This window comes from Molothrus ater, chromosome 4, assembly GCF_012460135.2.
Source record: "Molothrus ater isolate BHLD 08-10-18 breed brown headed cowbird chromosome 4, BPBGC_Mater_1.1, whole genome shotgun sequence".
NCBI lineage: Eukaryota > Metazoa > Chordata > Aves > Passeriformes > Icteridae > Molothrus > Molothrus ater.
In genome coordinates, this window is record NC_050481.2 from 25,457,923 (window position 1) to 25,471,946 (window position 14,024).

The 14,024-nt window shown below is 40.5% G+C and overlaps 1 protein-coding gene across 1 annotated transcript in view; it reads right to left on the bottom strand.

Annotated features, from left to right (window-relative positions):
• MCUB (mitochondrial calcium uniporter dominant negative subunit beta) overlaps nucleotides 1-14,024 on the bottom strand; it is a 44,699-nt gene that overhangs the window by 1,100 nt on the left and 29,575 nt on the right. Inside the window, exons 2-7 of the mRNA XM_036382269.2 lie at nucleotides 6,409-6,484; nucleotides 5,978-6,148; nucleotides 2,807-2,911; nucleotides 2,437-2,597; nucleotides 1,539-1,742; nucleotides 66-182 (exon numbers count right to left, since the gene is read on the bottom strand). Coding sequence (XP_036238162.1) covers nucleotides 66-182; nucleotides 1,539-1,742; nucleotides 2,437-2,597; nucleotides 2,807-2,911; nucleotides 5,978-6,148; nucleotides 6,409-6,484 — 834 coding nt within the window. The remainder of the gene's footprint in view (nucleotides 1-65; nucleotides 183-1,538; nucleotides 1,743-2,436; nucleotides 2,598-2,806; nucleotides 2,912-5,977; nucleotides 6,149-6,408; nucleotides 6,485-14,024) is intronic.

The window sequence follows — 14,024 nt, forward strand, 5'->3', positions numbered from 1 at the left end:
GAGAGTTTACTGAAGAAGTCTTAAGCCAGAAGCTGCATCATTATTGAAGGACTGCACTTAAATACCTCTGCTAGGTCGTCTTTGAGCTTGTTGTATCGTTCCACATTAAACCGCTGCTTTTTGGATTTGCGGTAGAAGTAGTGGAGGAACTGCCTGTCCTTAGCATGAGGATAAATGTAGTCCTGGGGAAGGAAGGAGGACATGGATTTGTGGTTAGCAAGGAAACTGAGTAGAGGTCAGCAGATTAGAAACTCAGCCTCTTTCAGGAAGAGTTACCTTGTCCAGCACCTATGTATGTTTTGTAAAGAGGCTACATATGAAATTCTGCTCTTAGGGGGGACCATAAGGGCTTTTTAAACACATAGGAGGAGTCACTTTTATCATGTCGGAAGGGATTTTCAGTTATAATAAAGACACGGTGTGATCTTCGTGACTGGAGCCACCTCAGCCGATGGAGTCTACTTCCAAGGAGTAAGAGAAAATTCAGGAACTACTTCTTAAGGACTTATCTGAAAGTCTTAAGCAATGGCACAGGCAGATGTTCAAAAAAGCCAAGTAGTAATCTCTTTAGCTACTCACAAAAAGTAGGAATGGCTTAGCTCTTCTTAAAAACCAGTCAGAGGAGTAAAACTCACATTCTGAGCCAGCTCTTCATAAAAACAGATACATCGCCCCCTTTCACTGAAGGAATCTAATGTCCCACATGGTCTATAGATCTACTGGTATAATAGAAGAAAGTCCTGGTTACTCTTCCACATACTTCAAAAAAGAGTTTTGCATCATAGAAAGTTGAACATCAAGATGTCCACTTTGAGAGTAAAGTACAGAGCTAAAACAGGAAAAAGAAACATTTCTCAAAGTCTTAACGGGATTTTAGAACAAGTCTGTATTGTGAAGCTAAGTTAAGATCTGAGTAAACCTTTTGCTTCTACACAATGCCTGCCTCATTTCAGCTGTCCTACATTTACCTCTATTCATTCTAAGTCACGGAAAAGCAGACTGGAGCAATAATATTTTTTCAGGCACTATATATATTTCAGTAATACAACTGCCAGAGTTCCAAACAGTTTGGTACCCTGCACTGTATATATATATATATATATATATATGTATATATACAAACTTCAGCAAATAAAAACTACTGTTGGAGTGATTTGCAGCATTCACAAACTGGCGAAGCACTATCAGTTGCTCTTCCATTACTGCAGTGAGCAAGGTGCCATTTACTATGCAAAGTGATCTACAAACATTTTAAAGGAGAGACTTCTTTCCTCACCTTTCATTCCCTAGGTTATGAACTCTTACCAACAGTAGTTATGCTCAGTAGCTGGCCTGCAGTTCATGTGCAGCAGTACCTGCTTGATTCTGCTTGATGTAATGTTTGTATCCAGCTGCATTAGGGATCAAACAAGTCCCTGTCTGATGGCAAGGTCACTTAATGAGTTCTGTTTTCATCAGAGCTCAAACACTGTGATTCACAGACTCAGCTTTCCTCCTTTTCCATAATCCAGACATTTAGAGGACCAGGACTCACTCACCTGCTTGGTAAGAACGAAGTAGGCGTAGAAAGCCATGGCACTGCCATAGGTGATGAAGTACGTGACAGGCTCCATGATGTCCCACGAGTACACCCACCACGTGAGCCACGCCAGCGCTCCCCCCTGAGTTGACATCAGGGCTAGGCCGACCCATAAAAGCCTGGAGGTTTTTGCATCTGCACTGTCCATGATTCTGGCTTTCATCTGAAGAAAAGAAATGCAGAAACCTGTTCAAATAAACCTGAGTGCTCCTCTGATGAACAGCTCCTGAACTATGTTTTCACCCTCTGGGCCAAATCCTTTCTCAGGATCCTTTACCAACACCTCTTACTGACTTACCCTGTTGAGAAAATAAAAGCAATGAAGTCCAAGGGCAACCAGATCTTCTTACCATTGTGCACCACGAATTCCTGCTATTAATCTCCCCTTTGCTCTACTAGGGATCTATGTCTGTTTGATTTCCATTTACCATTCCAGGCAGTTCTGGGTAACACTGAGGCTGGCCCTCATAATGCAGGAGTCCTCTTGTCCCCTATCCTAAGCCATGGATGGCAACCCTACTACTGTGGTTTTTTGCTGTCATGGGTATTCAGAACTCATAAAGCAACAGGTGACTTTCAATGACATTTCAACAAATGGCCTTTCAATCTCAATACTAGCCATGTTGATGAGAGTTTTTTCTGGGTGTTGTGGTTTCTACCCGATTAAGGTCCACAACAAGAAAAAAAAGAACTGAATTGAAAATAAGTTGCATTCTACCTGAGTTGGCTTCATTTGCATAAGAAACAGAACAGACACACCCTAGCCATTCATGCTGATTTTCTTCTGTCACAGGACTTACTTCTGATGAAAGGAAAAACTTTTGAGTTTAAAAAAAAGTTCCCCCCCACTTTCCAACCTGTTCAAGAGGAAGTAGCTCTCCTTTCAGATGGTCCAGTTTCTGTAGCAATTCTCTCTCTTTCCTGATCTGGTGATCTTCTAAATGTAGAGCCACAAACAGTCTGTGAACCAAGGATTTGATATCTTCCATTTCAGTAGCATGCTCACTACTCAGCTTATCTGAAAAGAAAATATTTGTCATATAAACCATTTCAAGAATACACCCTTCTTCATTCTCTCCCCACCTCCAACCCCAAAAGCAGGACCATCCAAAGGTACAAAGACAAAGCCAAAGAGAAACACCTTTCTCCCAGGTCCCAGTTTTCTGAGACTTCCCATGCCCTTCACTAAATGAAGTGAGATGATCAGTTATTAAGGATTGCTCTTACCTTTTACAGGAGGTGACACACTGTATGCTGTGTTGTTGATAACAAGCTTAAAGTCATTCATCAATAAGACCTCCATTAAGGTTGCATGAGAGACCTTGCTGCCATCTGCAGAAGAAAGATTTCAGTTCTAGATCACTTATCATAAGGAGCTTTAAACATTAGCAGATAACCCTGCAGAAAAGTGCTGGGTTTCTTCACTAATAATGTTTGGAAGCAACTCTACTTTTAGAACTAGTAGCAAATACTAAACAGTCAGGAGGAACAGAGGGTGTGATTCTTGGGGCTGTCCTGTGCAGGGAATGGAGTTGAACTTTAATGCCCTGGAGAACCCTTTTCTACTTTTTTTTTTTTTTTTTTTTAATGCAGAAATTTACATTAATGGTACCTCACAAATTTGACATGCAGTTTTACAGCTCCTACCAAAAAGGAGCTCTGGATTAGTTAGCAGGAACTACTACTCATGTAACTGTGGCTGCCAGAAGCAGCTTTACTCCCAAGATGAATAACCAAACAGGCTACAAAATGCCAAGATTTTTGTATGTAGATATTTGTCACAGTGCTACTGCCTTAGCTCCTCCACCTGTCCTCACACATCCACTACAGAAAGGCTCCCCAGCCAACCCCACACCTGCAATTATTTGTCCACCAGAACCCTCTCCTCAGGCCCCATCTGATGACACTTAGACTACTGAACTCTGCAGGCAAACGCCCCAGCTGGCTCACCTGCCCACTCTGTGTGGGTAGCAAAGCAAACCCAGAAGCTGATCACTTGCAATCCAAAATTGTGATGTGCCTATCCACTCGTTCCTTTTTTCTTTTCCAGTGTAATAAAACATCAAGGCTCATTTGCACGCACATTATTAAGGTGATATTTATAATTCTTTCTATAACATTTAAGGGAAAAATGCTCTTCAAAAGAAGTGTCAAGGCAGGCTCTTTGTTCTAGATCTTCTGAATACACCAGTGATTTATTAACCTGTGCAATCTTATATTAACTGAAAAGAAGTTTTGAGGAAAGGGAGGTATTTTATTTTACAAAATTCTCTCAGGCTTTAAGGAAAGGCTACTTTGTAGCCTTCTGTATCTAAACACGAGTGTTCCAATGTGGACAAAGGGTCTTTTTTTTTGTCTACAAAAGGTTTGCAGGATGAAAATCAAATCCACAGATAATGAAAACGAGTCATCATACACAGCACTGATGACTTCAGTTAAGATTAGGTTTCATTTAACAGTTAAATGACACAGAAGTGTGTCTACACTAAATCAAGGCTCATAATTTTTCCTTAATAATTAATGTTTAAGTTCAACTCTCAGTACTTGACCAATAGTTTCTCTTTACAGTATCAGTTTCCTAATAAATTAAACATCTCAGCTGTTCTATAACATTACAATTGTCTGGCACTTGACAAATACAGAGCAGAGAATTATTCTGAGTCAGTGTTCTAATCTAAGTATTCCCAAATCAGAGGGGATGGGGGTGTGTTTAAACAAAACAGATGAGGTAAAACCAACTCAAATTCATCTCCACTTTGGAATCCACTGCCTGTCCATGCCAAAAATGCCAGACTTGTAGGTTTCTTACAGGAATTACCTCATGCTTCACAAGGGACCCATGTTTGCACTGAAGCAGGAATAGTTAGCTTTTGCTGACATAGCAGAGAGGAAAGCAATCCAGCAGTGAATCCCAAACACTCCTGTCCTGGATGTCTGCACAACAGCAGTACCCAAAGGTTAACTGCTGCCAGCACAAGTTCTGCCCCACTCCACTAAGAAATCCTTCGTAGGGAAAAAAATTCTGTGTTAAGGGGAAGGCCAGCTGCTTACAACACCACTTCTTACAGTGGCTTCTGAAGATAAAGAGTCTTTTAGGAAATTATCTTCAAGAGGATTTTCTATTTTTGCTCCCTAGCAGACACTGTCAAAACAAAGCAAAACAGGACCAAAAAAACCCAACCCCAAAGCTCGGGTGTACACGAAGCTCCTGAAGCTCAAGTCCACACTGGGATCCACACAGGTCACATCTCCATTGCTCCAGAGGATATCAATAAATTGTTCTGTGGAGTATTTTACTGTTTTACTAAATGTGCCCACAGAGGAAAGCAAAGCAGCTTCTCTTAGGTCTGTGGCTTCCTGATCTTCTGGGAACATCCATCTATTTTCAGTTTCTTTAAAAGCCCCTGCAGCCCTCTGTAAGTATCAACCAGAAAGAAAAGAATGTTATGAATCCACCCAGCTATGAAACCAGACCAGCTTCCATTGACACCATCCTTTACTCTGCTTATGTGTTACCCGCTGTTAAATAAAATTTTCTGTAGAAATGTAGGTATCCTTATTTTTCTTTCTTTTGAGGGGTGTGAGTGGGCGAAGGGGAGGAAGAGATGCTTTTAATTAGCCAAATTCAAGTGCCTATTCTACCAGATTCAGACAAAAAAACCCTACAATTCTACTTTTAAGATTGAATCCTTCTCTAGTACCAGGGGAGGGGTTGCAAGAACACTGCCAAAATACAGACCAAGTTTTCTTGGAGGTAAAATGGAGAATAGGGTTAATTCAATATTAGTTTTATCAATGGGCAAACCAAAGAGACAAAATAGAAGAGAACAGTGAGCAAAGCTTGAGAAAATTATCTGAAGACCTGGCACAATGGGATAAACAGGGTATCACAAGGAGGAAAGACCACACCAATGCTAAAATACCAGTTATCCTTTGACCTTAGCAATCAGTTTCCTTTCAACCCAAGGGCCCTGAAATAGTGTACTCTAGCTGATACATGAAATCTCCTCAATGTCTTAAAAATATGTCCTTTACTATTGCACACATAATCTGGTTGCTTAGCTCTTGAGCTTTTCATACACAAGTTTGTATTGTAGTATGGCAAATGGATTCTTTTAGCTCCTGGTAACACTAAAGAACTGGCAGGCATCACATTCAATAGCCTGACACGTTGTCTTTTAAGAATGATCATGGAGGACATGGAAAGAAAGATTGAAAAAGGTAACAGAGGACACTACTGGGATAAAAGAAGAGTTCCAGTAATAGATCCAATTCTGTATTTTTAATCAGCAACAGTGCTAAACCTGATGGAGGACTGAACTTATGCTCCAGAAGAGAAGTACAGTCCATTTGAAAAGGAATGCATTTACTTCAGGGAATAACAGAAATACAAGATACCTGTTGCAAAGACTTCAGCTCTCCCAATTCCTTTATCTTCTCTTTGCACATCCTGCAGGAATGCTCCTACAGTGGTCACTACTGGCTTGACAGTGAACTGACAGCGTTCATTTCTTGTGGGCAGCATAAGAGTTATCACAGGAAGACCATGTCTGTAATTAATAGTTACTTCTAGGGGGCGAAAAAAGAAAACTAAGTGAAAAAGTTGCATTGTAGATTCTAGTTTAATATAAAGCTGCTTTTAAAACACAGGATAAACAAGAAAAATTACACAAAACATTTCCAGATTTTAAAAAATGAATATAGTATTTCTATTTCTGGAAGATATATATAAAACCATGCACATAATGTGACCTCACAGACTCTCATAAAATAAATACAAAGCTTGTTGACACCGACGGGAAGGGGGAAAAGTTGCAGTGAAAGCTTACCATCAGATGGCACCAGCGTGCTGTAAGGTGCTCCTTCCCGGCCCCTCCAGCCTCCGGGGCGCCTCCAGAGCCCCACCTGCAGCACGGACACAAGGGAACTTGCCTTAGAATAGTCAGGATGCAAAGCGTACCTGGTTAAAGGCAGCACCCAGCCTGTTGACGGTGATCTGCTGCCGTGTGATCTGACATCAGAGGTGTCTGCCTGAAGAAAAACTCCTCAGTCAAGGCAATTCTATGAAAAAGGTGAAACCATCCTTATAGAAAGCATGATTTATGCTAAAGGTATTATGGTATTATTGGTATGGATAGAAAAACTTTTTGTCTATTGTGGTTTGGTTAACTCAAGGAAAAAAGAGTAGGGGAATAAAGAAAGGAAAAAATTTGTAGCGTTTCTGAAGCGCTTCATGCAACTCTTGCAACAAAACCTCTCCTCTCCCCACAGAACAGTCTCTTGAAAAACCTCTACCTCGTGGCGCCTAAAGGCAGAATTCCACAGTGTAACTTCCAACAGAGGGCATGGCTTCAGAGAAACTCGCTGCTGAGTCATGAACAACAATCACAAATAAAACAATAAGGGCCTGAGATCACTGCCTCTGCCCTGGGACAGCAATGACAGCGGGCTTTTGAACCTGCAGGGTTACATGCCAAAGCTCACCCCTCCCAGAGCTACTGGGGAGAACCATCAGTCCACTTCAACACAGTCCCATCAAAACACAGACAACAAACTGCTCTGATTAGACCCAGTACTTAAAGCTGTCCACCCAGGCTGTGGAAGGTGCAATGCCCTTTGCACCCACAGCTAATCCCCCGGCACAAGGAGAGGGACAGTTTTATTGCAGCGATTCCACAGAGCAGATGTTATTGCTATAAACTAAGAGTAACAGGTAAAAGAAGGGAAATCACATCCCTGACCAAGCCCGTTACAAAAACCACACATGGGCTGGACCAAGGTCTGGGATTTGAAATATGAGAGCTGGGGAAGGTGGAAAACAATGTGGAGGGAGATGATAACGATCAATTTTCCTCCAGTGAGCTTTATAGCTCATCCTTCTGAAGGCCAAAACATTTCAGAGCCTGCAAGATAATGTTCTTTGACAAGGCAGGAAAACAAAACTGTAAATGCACAAGGCTCTGGCTATTCAATATGCCAAACACTGCTCACCACATTCACATGATTTATTTGTTTTTAAAGAAAGACAGCCTTGGCGGTCTGGATAGGGATATGCTATTAGGTTAAATAAAAAAAGTCATCTATAAATGAATCTGTGTTTTCAAAGATGCTGACAATGCCCTAACTTTTTACCTAGAACAAACACTTTTCAGCATTTAAAGAAAGTAAGTAATTCTGAGTGTTTTCAACACTGACAAATTTGTGTGTTGTAATGATCAGTGATCAAAGACAGTCAGAAACCTAGACCAAACAGCAGGATATCTTAAACACAGAAGTACTGCTCAAAGAAAGGCAGAGAGCAGGAGCACGGGGATGCTGCCAGCCCCCCAGAGCTAAGGATGCATCTGTTTCTTGAGCAGAGCAAGAGACCTTCACGGGAGCAGGGCAGGACACAGCCCAGCTCACCAGGTCTCATCCCATTTGCAGGGGGCACCTGCACCCACAAAACATTTAGGAACACACAGCCTGGAGCAGGGAGACAGCCCTCAGAACAGGATCTGCTTTGGAACAGCACACAGGAAAACTCAACAGCTTTGAACACAACAGCAACTCGTTTCTTCATGGGGATATAAAGGGATAATAAGGAACTAATTTTATTACAGACACTTAATGTGTAACTTTGCAATCAGTATCTAGATACTGATCATCCAACATGCCCCAGGCAATGAACTGCACCCTGCCTGTATTTGAAGTTATCCAAATTCCCAAAAAAAGGAATTAATATATACTTTATTTATAGAAGAAACAATTCAACAATTAATGCAAATTAAATATATTAATATATCAATTTAAAATACTTATTAAATCACATGTATTGAAATAAGATCTTTACAGTAGTTCATTCTATTATTCTTTAGATTTGACATTACTATTCATCATCCACTGAAAGAATCTCTATATACTGGAGCTGTTTTGGTTTTTTTTTAAATTGTGTCTAAATGCAGAGTATCCCTTAAAATCACATGCAAAGAATAAGAAAAGTAAAAGCCATAGAGCCATGGAGTTGAACTAATTTCCAAATAATTAATTCTTTCATATTAGCTCTAGGTTGATGAATTGGGAAGCATGAAGGGCTGGGTTAACTTTCTCCCTCTGTTTCCAGATTTAAATCTCCGCTTTGAGTGAAGTTATTAAACCATTAGCTTGTGCCCTACAGCCAAATCATTGTGCTCCTTTAGAGATGCTTGGAATGACCCCTATCCTACCTCTGGAAAAGAAATGTTAGTCAGCCAGCATAGCAGCTACAAGACTTGAACTATGGGACCAAAACAGAGAGACTGCCCTCACAACAACATCAGTGAGAGCTGAAACAGGAATGTGTGCCCTGAATTAACTTCATCACAAGCCCTGAGATACTGTAAGGAGCACAGCCTACTACTGGCAACTCTTCCAAATGCCAGTGTGTGCCTCTGGGCTAATTCCTCTAACCTCACAAAGGCTAAGCAAGCTACTCTACAGCTTTCTGCAACTTGCACACACATGCAGCAGGACACCTGGCTAAAACACCTCTGACACAACCACAATTATGTTCAGGAGTCTAAGGCTGATGAACAGCATTTAACTGCAAAACACCTCTTCTCCCTCAGCTAAACCTGCAAATTGATATATAATGCAAAATACATGGGAGCAGCAGCTGGCCTCATCACTTAACTCCGTTCAAGGCATGGACTCTCCTGGGAGTGAAAACTCTTAAGAATTTAAGGCATAGAGTGTTAATTATGATAAAAATAATCCAACATATTCTGTTAAAAATACCGGTTGGTATAAACCAGAAAATATACATACAATGTAAAGACATACTTCCTCTGTTAAGGGCACCTCTGGTCTCTAACAGCAGAGAATTTGCCACTGTTAAAAGTCAAGAGTGGAAATTTCAACATTTTTCTGGTGGTTTACAGCAAAGTTTTAGGGACTTATGCAGTATCATAACTGAGCTGGAAAACCAGGCAGCCAGACATGACAAGTGGGAGAGACTGGAATAGAAATACTGTATTTGTCACTTTTGAGAGTGGCAAATGACTGAACCTCCCTACACTGCAGTTTCTGGAGCTAGCAGTTCCAAATAATCTACCTCTTATGATTTTGAGTGATTGTTCCCACAAAATTAAAACTCAAATTCACTTGTGACAAGTTATGTCTAAAAAAATTGGTCTCATTACCAGTATATGAGGCGACATGAAAGCCTCTGATCTTGCTCAGCACTACATATGCAAATAGTAACCTCATCAGGAACCATAACTTCTGCTCTGTAGAACATTATAATGTGGCTGGGAAGAGAGAGAGAATAGAAATAAAATATTTTTCACACAAGAAAGTCATCTTGAATATGGAATTCTACAAGAAGATGTTATAAGGACACTTTCTGAGAACACTTACTTAATTTTGACCTACCATACCAGAATATTGTAATAAATCTTTTTTATTGTATTGTTCAAATTATATTGAATCAAAATGCAGTTAGCCAGGAATAATATTTTTGAAATTTTTGTCTTTGCTTATATGCATCTTGGAAGAGATGGTAGTTTTTGTTTGTTATTTCAACAGCAAAAAAAATGTAATGCTTCTTCAACATTCAAGTCCCCAATAATTTCCACTTATTAGAAAAAGCAACCAAAAAAGAATCAGCTCAACTCTGTCTGCCCTCTTCCTGAAGGGACATGCAATACTACAAAGTGAAATACTATATTCCTTCAATGTGAGATCCTTTTGAGACTGCCTCAAGTCAAACTCATGGGTAGTCCTCATAAAAAATAATGCAGACTGTTATGTGAATGGTCTCCCACATTTAATTTCCTTCTCTCTGAGGCAATGATAAGAATCTGATATGGAAAAGCACAATAATAAAGTGCCCTACTCCACAAACACAAGCATTTTACTCTTAATTACACTGCAGCAAAACACATTCTAATGAAAACATATCTTGCAGTGTGCTTTTCCATAGTGATGTAGTGCTACATACAGAAGAGGAGAGCTCAGTTATCTCCTGGAGTCCTTGTCCAACACCTGGTACAGCTCCCTCACACAGCTACTGAACAGAATTGCAGGAAAGGAACAGGAAGAGACAATTCATGGGGAAAACTAGTAGTTGCAATGCCTAAGAATGAATTTTAGGGCCTTTTTTCCCCCTGAGTGTCACCAGACAAGCCAACATTCTCAGTATCCATCGCTGTCCTCGCGTGCTGATCTCACCCAGTTTGTGAAGCAGAGTGCAGGACAAGTCACCTCCCTGGATGCTGCCTGCTTGCAAGGGCAGGAGAAACATGAGGGCAGGCAGGTATGTGTTAGCCACCATTCAGTGAAGGCATGTGCTATAAATAGCTATGTATATTTTCCATAGTGACTTGCATGTTTTTCTGACAAACACACTTAAAATGAGGGATGAATGATGAATGATGTCGGCTCCCGTCTGATTCTTTGAGGGAAACCGAGATTAATTAATTAGGGACTAACAATCTGTAGTTTCAGAATAATCTACAGACATTTCAGAATGGCTTAAAACCAAGGGAAAGGAGGAAAAAAAGCAAGTGCAGCCACAGTCTACTGAGCTTGCAGATCATGCACAGCCAAGCTAACCAAAAATGAATCATTGTTCCGATCAAGTTTACAAGAAGCACACATAAGGTATTTCCCTTTTTAAAATGAGTCATTAAGGCTATTTTGGAGATATCTGCCATTAGATTTCTGTGCTGATTTTGTAAGCAATCCTATATGATCAGGAAAATAAGACATATGGAGCCCTAACAACCGCCTACAATCATGTTACAAGTGCCCATTTGAGATACAGACGATTTCTCTCTTACTAACTTTTCATTTGTCTCTTCTTACACCTAAAGGGTTGTCATTGTTTCTTTGCTGGTCCCAAAACTGATTCACATGACCATGCAACAACAGCCTCAATGAAAACAGCAGCTTCAGAGCACATCACTCAGATTTAGCCATCGCTCAGATTTCTGGAAGCCCAGCTTAAATTAAACAAACAAAATCCTTGCAACTGACACATCACTCATTCTGTCAAAACACCCCTATACCAATACACCAGTTTCAGCCAGGGAAGATACTTCTGACACCTGGGAGTGTTCAAGACAAATTTCTCTTTCCTAAATAAAAAAAAAAAAATTATTTTTCCTGAGAGACAGCTTTCCTGTCTGAAATGGGCCATGCAGTGAATAATACCTTTTCCCAGCTGTTCCACAAGGCACTGTAGAAACTACACTGCATCATTTATATTTCAATCCTTTCAATGTAGTTAATTCAAAATCTGCAATATTTTTAACCCCTTCCTCAGTGCAAATCACCTTTAAAGAAGTAGCCAGCAGGTCTCTTCCAGCAAAGCAGCAGAGCAGTAGCTTCAACATGAGTAGGTACGTTCCAGTGATCTTGAAGAAGCAAGAGCAATAAAGGATTCATATGGCTTTTCCTTAAAACTCACTTGCCTTACAGCATTGTTAAAACCCAATAAAAGAGCCCAAGACATCAAAATTTTGGTTTCATGTGCCTGTTATTTTTTGTGCCTTTATCATCCCCGCTGATCTTTCATTTCCTGCTTCTGCTCAGATTCCAAGAACAGCTGCCACCAGTTTTAATCAGCCAAACATTACCAATGACCAAATGACAGCTATGATAAGAAGTAGTACATTGAGGCAACTGGCCACCAAGAACTTCTTTTATGAAGGTCCAGCAGGTCAAACCCACCACTGGAGACTCTCCCACTGGGCAGGTGTGCATCCTCCAGCTGCATTGTGCTCCCTCACTTCTCTCCTTTATGCTCTCTCACCCACTCCCTGCTCAAACTCTCCCTGCCCTCATGCTCACCCCAATCCACTGGGTGCATGCACACTGGGGAGAGAATCCATTGTCCAACAGGGGCAGAGGTCCCTCTTCTTGAGATGTATCTCACCGAGGTCATCTGACTCTGGTACCCCAGGCACCTGTGGATGCAGAGCTCTAGGGAAGCACCAGGATTTGCATCCACATCTGTTGTACAAGCCACAAAAACAGATGCTGATAAAACTGACATTTAAACCAGGCTGAAATTAAGCCTCACCCTCCTTTAACCAAAAGTATGATTTCAGTAACTCCTCACTGCAAGGAAGCAACATCAGAAGTGCTGAGATGAGAAGGATGAACATCAGCTGACAGCATCTGCCTGCAGTGTCTTCTGGGGACTACTCTGAAGGTACAGACATTCCCCCTTTTCAAAACAAGCTGATCTCCAAACCAGTGTAAAAACAGACCTAAAACCAAGACAGCCGTGCAGGCCAAGTGCATTTTTAGAAGCAACACCGCTGTGTCTTATTATTTTATCAAACCTTTTTCTTCTCTTTCTACAAAGAAAAGCAAATCTTCAATCTCTTCTGAGTCTAAAGTTTTACATTATTGGAAATATTGCATCTTCATCCAGTTTCAATGAAGTCTGCTTGTCTGAAGCTGCTGTTCTTCCCAATCTACTTCATTTTCAGAGGGAAAGATAGGATGCAACACTTAAAAGGTAGTTTGCAAATCAGACAGGGCTAAGAATTTGAGAGGGAGGGATTATAGAATGAAAATGTATTTGTGCTTTATCAAAAGCAAAAACAAGCCTACATCCAAGAGCTGTACCATCTGTTCCCCAAAACAGTCTAGGTCAAAATATTAATGTGTCAGCACAGACAGGATTTTTAATTTGTCCCACAGAACAGATCTTTGCTCTTGTGTTGTGCCTTTTGGGAAGGCATGCTGATCTGTGAAATGCTGGAAAACTTTGAGAGTAACAAGAGTGACTCTGTTTTCAGAAATACACTTTTATTAAATAGGAAAATGGGCTTGCTGCACATTTTCTTACAGAGGTCTTAGAAAGACTGTATCTTAATGTACACAGCTGCTTTCATGTTTCTTAAAAGGAAAAAAAAAATTGCTCAAACTCTTCTCTAGGAATAACATTAATTGTTCAAATTGCCAGACAAGAAAAACCTTGTTTAAATTTCAGCTGAAATGGGATAACAAGAGACACAAGGATGCAAAGCCAGATGAATACACTTACATGTTTATCAAAGTCACAGCCAAGTCTTCCTTTTCTCCCACAGAACTTTTCAGATTGAAAGCATTGAGCAGGAAAAAGATGATGTAACTCAGAAAATGGAACTGCTTGTCAACATTTTCATTTATAATGGACATTTCTATTTACAACATAAATAACCCTGTTCCTCCTCCCCACAACTCAAAAGAACTGGGTTTTCATATACGTACAAGGATGTACTTCTCTTTCAGGGGCATTCTTTCCCCAGGCTTTTCTTTACTCAACTGCAGATTTCAAAAGCCTTAAGGCATTTATGGTTTGGCTAATAAAGAAGAGACTGCTTGGAAAGTTTGAAGTTTGACTGACTCAAGGCTTAGAATTAGTATCTGATAGATGTGAGTGAAAAGTCAGTGAGAATTACCAGCAGTGACATATTTCCCCCAGATTTTC